This window comes from Martes martes (genome assembly GCF_963455335.1).
Source record: "Martes martes genome assembly, chromosome: 8".
Lineage (NCBI taxonomy): Eukaryota > Metazoa > Chordata > Mammalia > Carnivora > Mustelidae > Martes > Martes martes.
In genome coordinates, this window is record NC_137895.1 from 118,357,636 (window position 1) to 118,365,084 (window position 7,449).

At 44.7% G+C, this 7,449-nt stretch overlaps 1 protein-coding gene across 3 annotated transcripts; it reads left to right on the top strand.

The window, feature by feature from the left end:
* The first annotated feature begins 868 nt into the window (after positions 1 to 868).
* Positions 869 to 6,745, top strand: RPP38 (ribonuclease P/MRP subunit p38). 3 transcript variants are annotated; one of them, XM_080812242.1, is made up of 3 exons: positions 869 to 931; positions 3,246 to 3,343; positions 4,665 to 6,745. In XM_080812242.1, the coding sequence occupies exon 3, from the start codon at positions 4,679 to 4,681 to the stop codon at positions 5,516 to 5,518; it is 840 nt and encodes a 279-aa protein (XP_080668368.1). In that variant the 5' UTR covers positions 869 to 931; positions 3,246 to 3,343; positions 4,665 to 4,678; the 3' UTR covers positions 5,519 to 6,745. The 3 variants fall into 3 exon arrangements, with proteins under 3 accessions (XP_080668368.1, XP_080668369.1, XP_080668367.1); XM_080812241.1 differs by lacking the exon at positions 869 to 931 and adding an exon at positions 980 to 1,037; XM_080812243.1 differs by lacking the exon at positions 3,246 to 3,343 and having other exon boundaries at positions 876 to 931.
* The last annotated feature ends 704 nt before the right edge of the window (positions 6,746 to 7,449 follow it).

Genomic DNA, 7,449 nt, shown 5'->3' on the forward strand with positions numbered 1-7,449 from the left:
GGAACACTTTTGTTGTTGTTTTTGTTGTTGTTGTTCTTTGTTTGTTTCCTTTTCTTTATGGTCGTTAGGTACCATGTACGTGATAAACATTGAAAATGGAGAAAATAGATTTAAAAATGGAAAACCAAATGAGCAGTGAAGAGATTGAGAAGAGAAAAGTTCTGAGACAAATGGAGACAGGAAAAGTAAGGGGGGCTAAGTTAGGCTGGAAAAGAGAAAGGACTGGGATGGCGAGGGAGGAGGCTCTTTAGGTCAGAAACAACCTACTTTCTTCTAAGTTCTCACCACGATGCCTGACCTTGCAAATGTCCTTCAGCTGTTTACAGTTGTCCATGATTCCCCAGCGACTCCATTCGTACCTTTAGTTTCCACTGGTCCAAGTAACTACTGCAGACGTTTTAAGTTTTCAGAGCTGCTGTCGCAGAACGCAAAGAAGCCTCCACTCTCCTCTTTCAGGGGGCTCAAGATTGCCTACACTGTTGCCTGTAGGCACATTTTTATCTCAAACCACCCCTCATCCCCCAGTCTATCTTGATTTTCCGGTGCCGGAGAGTCGACGGAGATGGGTACACTGAACAGGGACTAGGGTTTCGCGTCCCCTTAGGCAAGCCAAATACAGAAAAGCGAGAAGAGAGAAAGAGCTAAGACTGCCAGGCGCTGAAAGGCAGAAATCGGATTGGAATGGAATGGGCAACATATGAGAGAACCAGCCTTCCGGCGACTACCGGCGGTAGAATAGCCCCCAAAGCTAGCAGTGCAGCCTGTGAACGGCGGGTTACCAAGGCAACCGTGAGGTCTCGCGAGACCCCGGCGGCGCGCCTGCGCACTGCCGCTGTATCTTGAGTCTCCCTACTCCATTCCCAAACGCGGGGCTTCCGTAGTTCGGACCTCGCGGCTCAGTGGGCTGACTCTCTCCATTGTGAGTGACAAGGTGAGACGATGAGATGCGAAGCTCTGAAAGCATTTGGAAGGCGGGGCCAGGGAGGGCGAGGGCTCTGCGCACGCGCGTCGCAGGTGGAGGTGGTGCGGTTGCCTTCGTGAGTGGGAGCGGGATGCGGAGGACGTAGGGGGACCGGAGGGGCGCCCCCGGGTGGGATCCGGCCTGGGAGGTGGCGGAGGGCTGCAGGCATGCGAGGTCCCGAGGTCTTCCCCGAGACCCCTCTCTTTCCGGCCGAGCCACCCCCGCGGGAACGGGCGTACTTTCCTGCCTCGGGGCCTTGGTTTACTCTCCTGTCTGGAGTTGAGCATCTGTAGGGTACGGGAGATAGTAAGAGAAAGCCCACCCTGGTCCTTCAGTGCGCCACAGCCTAGAACCGGGGACGGATCACAAAATGTTGGCGAATCTAAGTAGTAAAGAATGAGGGCTCTAGATACGGGCGGTAAACACGGGGACTCTGGGACAGGAATGCAACCAAGGGGAGCTGGGACTGTCCTCCCCTTCGCTATCAGATCTGGAGACCGGAGGCCGTCCTTGTTTTACTCCGGCTGATAGCACCAACCCTGGTAGATTCTACCTCTTAAGTATTTCAGCCCCATCCCCTCTGCAGCGACTCTAGTGCAGGCCACCATCATGCCTACTCTGGGAACCCCTTTGCTCCTTCCACTCTTGGCAAAAGGACGCTTCCAGGCCGGGAATCCGCAAAGACCTTGTTGCAACGCCTTTGAAATCACGGCGCGGCACTCTTCTGTTTTAAACGTTACAGTTGCTTCCCATTATAAGCTTTGCAAGGAACTTCACCTCTCGTCCTTGCTTCCTTTCCCTACCTAATACCTCAACATCTCTAGCATCTCTGCCCCAGCGACACTGAAGTTACTTCATTTCGTTAATGTTGTTCCCTGGGATACTCTTTCTACTTCATACTCCATTTGGCAGGCACTCTTCAGATGTAGGTTAAAAGGTCACTTTCTCCAGGACCTCTTTTCTGACCCCTTAAGCTAAGTTAGGCTTCTGCTATTTCCTTAGTATTCTGTAGTTCCTGGACTCGACTGTGCCCATCTTGTTATTACCTGGTGATAAGTCTTTTTCATGCATTCTAAGCACCTTGAGGCCTAGTTAACTGTTTTTACTTTAATACTTTACGGCTTGGTGCGTTGTGGATAATCCAGAAATAATTGCTGAGGGAAAGTGGTTGTGGGGCTGAAGGTGGAAGGGAATAATGTGGATGTGGAGGTTAGAAACTGGTGGCCTTGTTCAACAACAGTAAGTGGTTCAGTGGCGGGATGTAATTATGCATAGTGGGAGAGGCCAGTGGAAGATGAGGGCCAGAGTGTGGAGGGCCTTGTAAGTCACCTTAAAGGGTTTGCCTTTGATCCTGTAGGTAGTGAATGCCTCCAGCACCTAGCTCAAAAGGCACCTCAGCAAAGCCTTCCTGTTTTTCTCCTCCAAAACCGTTAATTTCTCATCAATCAGTACTATTTTTGGATTATATAGTGTAAGATTCAGCTTCTCCAAACTACTTGGCTTGCAATCCCCCCCTCCCGATTTTGAAGACAGGAGTTCATGCCTAGCTTGCTCTGCTTCTAGGGCCCACAACATACTTAAAGGATTTCTGTGCTGTTTGAATGCCGAGGCCCATAAGCTGACTTGCAGTTTGGCAAGAGCTCTATTAGATCGTATTTGTCTTGCTCATTTTCCTGACCACCTTCAACCTGATGCCAGCCTTTACCAATCCCGACCGGATTTGGCTGAGCTACTTTCTGACTCCCTAAGCTGGAGGGGAACATGGAGAAAATGGGGGATGAGGAGGGCTGTGCAGAGGGGCTAGAATGGAGGAAGCAGCACGTACAGCAGGTAGTGAGGCCCCAGTAGCACTGGCATGAAGGAGGTTGACCCTGCCCCGAGGAGCTGAATTTTGGATTTCTGTTAGAAAGTGACTTAGGAGGTACAGTGGACCAGTGGAGGTCAGGAGGCCATTTCTCACGACTCTCCAGAATCAAGAGGCATCCTATCCTACCCCACCTGTTGTAACCCTGTTCTGGATCAGATTCACCTAGACAGTTGTTGTTGTATTTTTTTTTTTTTTAAAACAAATACAGGTACCCTGGTCCTATTCACAGGAATTCTAGTTCAGTACATCTGGGATAAGGACCAGATAAAACATCTGGATAAAACATCTGGATGTTTTAAAAGGTAGCAGGTTATTTTTGAGGTACAGCCAGGATTGAAAAAGCATAAACTTTGGGTTTGGAAAACCAGTTGTGACTTTTAACCTATTTCTTCATCCACACATTGGGCAATTCTATAGGAATTTTGTGAGAACCAAGTAATACATGGAGAAAATGCCTTCTAAGTTCTGACACACTCCATGAAGACGCCTGCTCTTTACCATCAGTAGCCAGCCTGGTGAGTGGAAGTTTAATTGGAGAGGACTTAATTCTTAATTGTGCATGGGGCATTTGGGGGAAGGCAGGCCTCAGTGGGATAAATGACCACCTGGAATGAGGGACTCTCTGGAAGAAAGTCTGATCATCTGAAAATAGGGACAGTTCCAGATGCCAGACTTCTCAGGGGGCTGGCTCATTTAACTTCCTTCAGTTTTGCCATGCAGGTCTCTGTAGTTCTTAGCTGAGCACCAGGATTTAGTGAGGAATAAAACTGAGGGAAGAGAAACACACTTGTTCTGGGAAGCAGAGCCAGGATATGTTCCCTATGTCAGTTGTTTATAACATTTTCCCAAAAAGGATCCTTGGTTTTCTTTAACGGATTAGTGTTTTTAAGTTTCATTGCAAAATTTCCCTAGTTTTCATCAAGTTGCCAGCTACAGAAGCTGTCAGCTTGGAATAACTGTTAAGAAGGGGGAATATATACTTGTGTACGTAGGAGATGTTTAAGGAGGGATATACAAGAAGCTTAGAGTCCAGGGAGGGAGACTTATAAAAGGGCACTGAGTGAAAGTATCACTGGGATTTCTGATGGGGTGCATAGATTACTATTCTGGTTCTTCAACACCCACACCTGGCCCATGATGAAGAGCAGAGGCTTCCGGGCCTGCACAGCTTGGGGGCTCCATGCAGGTAGGCATGTTCATTGTCAAACCCTGTAACCAGAATGCTGCCTGCACACGGGAGGTGCTCAAGGGATCTTTGTGGGATGGAGGCCCAAATGGAGAGCAACTCAGAAAATGGTAACGGGGGCGCCTGGGTGGCTCAGTGGGTTAAAGCCTCTGCCTTCGGCTTGGGTCATGACCGGGATCCTGGGATCAAGCCCCCCATCGGGCTCTCTGCTCAGTGGGGAGCCTGCTTCCCCCTCTCTCTCTGCCTGCCTCTCTGCCTACTTGTGATCTCTTATCTGTCAAATAAATAAATAAAATCTTCAAAAAAAAATGGTAACAGATTTGTCAGATTAATACCGCACAGTCATTAAAAAAGATAATCATGGACAGGTAGAAACACGGAACATTTTTAATAAAGGAAATCAGTAGAATTTCACTGCAATTGCAGTAATGCAAAATACTTATATATTACCAGTATATGAATAGACAAAGTCATGAAAAAAGGGGAAGAATAAATTCCTTATTCTTAAAAGAGGTTTTTAGCGTATGGTCATGTCATTGGTTCTATAAAGTCGGGCTTGCTATAGCCTATCAGGAATCAGAGTACAAATAAGATATTCTTTGACATGCATTGCTAGTGACACGAATTTACTTTGTCCTCTGCTGCTTTAGGAGAGATTTTCAGAATGGCTGCAGCTCCTCAAGCTCCGGGAAGGGGCTCTGTTCGGAAGACAAGACCTTTAACAGTAAAGACATCGTTGAACAACCCATACACTGTCTGCTGGAGTGCACTAGACCAAGAAGACATGCACTTCATACTAAAGACCCTTGAAGACAGATTTAAATCTCTTGGGCTTCAGAAGATGGAGGATAAGAAGAAAAAGAAAAAGCAGTTTTTAAAAAAACAAGGCCCAGACAAATGTAGCACAGAGGCTGGTATGAGTGAGGATCAGAAGGAGAAACACCCAGAAGATAATGAGCAAGGGTCAGGCTGGACTCCTCTCTGTGTCAGGAAGCAGCTGACCATTGGCGTTAATGAAGTTACCAGAGCTCTGGAAAGGAATGGGCTGCTGCTGGTACTCGTGTGTAAGTCAGCCAAGCCTGCGCTCATCACCTCACACCTGATTCAGTTAAGTTTGAGCAGGTCTGTACCTGCTTGTCAGGTTCCCCGTCTCAGTGAGACACTTGCACCTGTCATTGGCTTAAAATGTGTCCTGGCCCTGGGGTTCAGAAAGGACACCACTGCCTTTATTGATGAAGTCCAAGCCATAATTCCCCGAGTACCGAGTCTACACGTACCATGGCTCCAAGGCAGACTGGAAGAGTCCATGGAAAATTTAGACACTGAATCTTTGGAAAGCCAAGACAAAGAAATTTTGGAGACTTCCTTTGAAGACCTCTCTAAACATAAAAGGAAGCCTGTTGAAGGTCAGCAGGCTGTAGTGTTACAACCCCTTAAAATAAAGAAAGTGATTCCAAATCCCAATAAGATAAGGAAACCACCCAAAGGTAAAAAAACAAAGTAATTTTATCTAAACCTGTCATTTCACAGAGCTGTAAAACGACGCTTTGTAAAGAAGCCTTGAAACTAATAAAATGTGTTATTTTTACATATATTCTTGGGATACTTTTAGTAACATTTCTTTCATAAGTGTAAGACTATAAATAGGCTGATGCTTAAAAACACTTAAGTGCAGAAAATTTTCAAAAGCATGAGTATCAAAACAAAAATTTATTGAAACTAAGGTCCATGCTTGTATAAATTCACTTTTTAAAAGGCTGGTACAATGCTTGTAAGCAAGAAATTCTGTATCCTACAACACTTGACATCTTTCTATCAAACTTGGAAAATGAGCCACAGTAAACAGGTTCTAGTTAGTAATGCAGATGAAACTGGACTAGAGATCGATCAGTTTTAAAAGAAAGATACTAAACACCAAGCAATACATTGTCTTCAGAAACATCAGAAAAAAAATTTTTTTTTTTTTTTTACTTCCTGTTGACTTGACTTTGTAGGTAGGCATATGCATGAGCTTAATGTTTGTAAGAAAAAGCCAGATATGGTATTCTGAATGGTTGGAATTCATCCCTTTACATGGTTAACTTATTTCCTTGGAAATTTAACATGGGTAAAAAGTATGCTGGTAATTAGGTCAAATGTAGAATTAAAAAATAAAATGAGGAGCTTGAGGTCTCAGAGATGGGTTTGTGCAATGACTGGGGTTCTTCATATTAGGAAATGGAGTGTAATCAATCCTCTCTGGGTTAAAGTGTCTGCTATTTGTAGTATGTGTTTGGAAAAGGTCCTTTTGTTATTTAGGAAGGTACTGGACTGCTAAAGTCTATTTTCAGCCTAAATTCTGGCTGACTCCTGGATTATGCCACCTCTGTTCATTTAAATTTTACTAAATGCCATCCTGGCTAAAAAAGGGGGGAGAGGAGGGAAAGATGCCTCATGGAATAGAGAGGACAACGCTTTTTTGAATCTATAAGACACTGTATATTACAGTCAAATTTAATTCTAAACTATACATAAGCAGTTTGATCATTTTTCAATTTTGAAATGTTCACTGGTAATCTAAATTATGACGAAGCCTTATAAAGAGGAAAATATGCTATTAATTGCTGTATTTAAAAATGAGTAAAAGCATCTGAATTCTGTAACAACTGGAATTATGTAAACAAATAAAGGAAAAGTGCCACAGTTTTATCACAAGGCGAGCTTGTGATATACTGACTGGCAGTTCTGCAATCATCTGAAAACCTACATCATCATTAAGACTGTGCCTTAAAAATGAGTGGAGTGCTCGCTTCGGCAGCACATATACTAAAAAAAAATGAGTGGAACACAATTCCCCACTAGAGCCTTGACTCCAGATTAAAATCTCATTTACTTAATTCTTGGTGTTTTGGTGGATTGGTTCAGTTTTGCTTCCGAAGCTACCCTCCTTCTGTTAAGAAAGAATGGTAATGCAGTGGAGTCCGAATCGTCCTATATGAGAAGTCTCCTCTGTGTCTTCAGAGAGGTAAACACTGCTGTCTGAATTACGCGCTACTGTGCGGTCCCCGAATGCCCTCTAGTGGTAGTCACAGCTGTGGGTTTGTCTTTAGGATGAGGGTAGGAAGGTGTAGAGAGTGGCTTTCAGCTCTAGTGTTAAGTCATGGTCAACAAATCTTTTCCCCCCGTGGTAAAGGGTCAGACGGTAAATGTTTTAGGCCTTGTGGACCATACAGTTCTGTTAGAATGACTCAACTCTGCCTTTGTAGCATGCGGCAGCCACAGGAGATAGAAACAAGTGAGTGTGGCTGTGTTCCAATAAAATGTTAAATTTGAATGTCCTACAGTTTCACATGTCACAAAATGTTATTCCTTTGATTCTCTCCTCCCCATATCCCCACCCCACCCCAAACAACCATTCAAAAATGTAAAACCATTCTTAGCTCATGGGCCATAGTT

Bases quoted from the DNA above. Each gene is read 5' to 3' on its own strand.
- RPP38 (XM_080812242.1), top strand. From the start codon at position 4,679: ATGGCTGCAGCTCCTCAAGCTCCGGGAAGGGGCTCTGTTCGGAAGACA.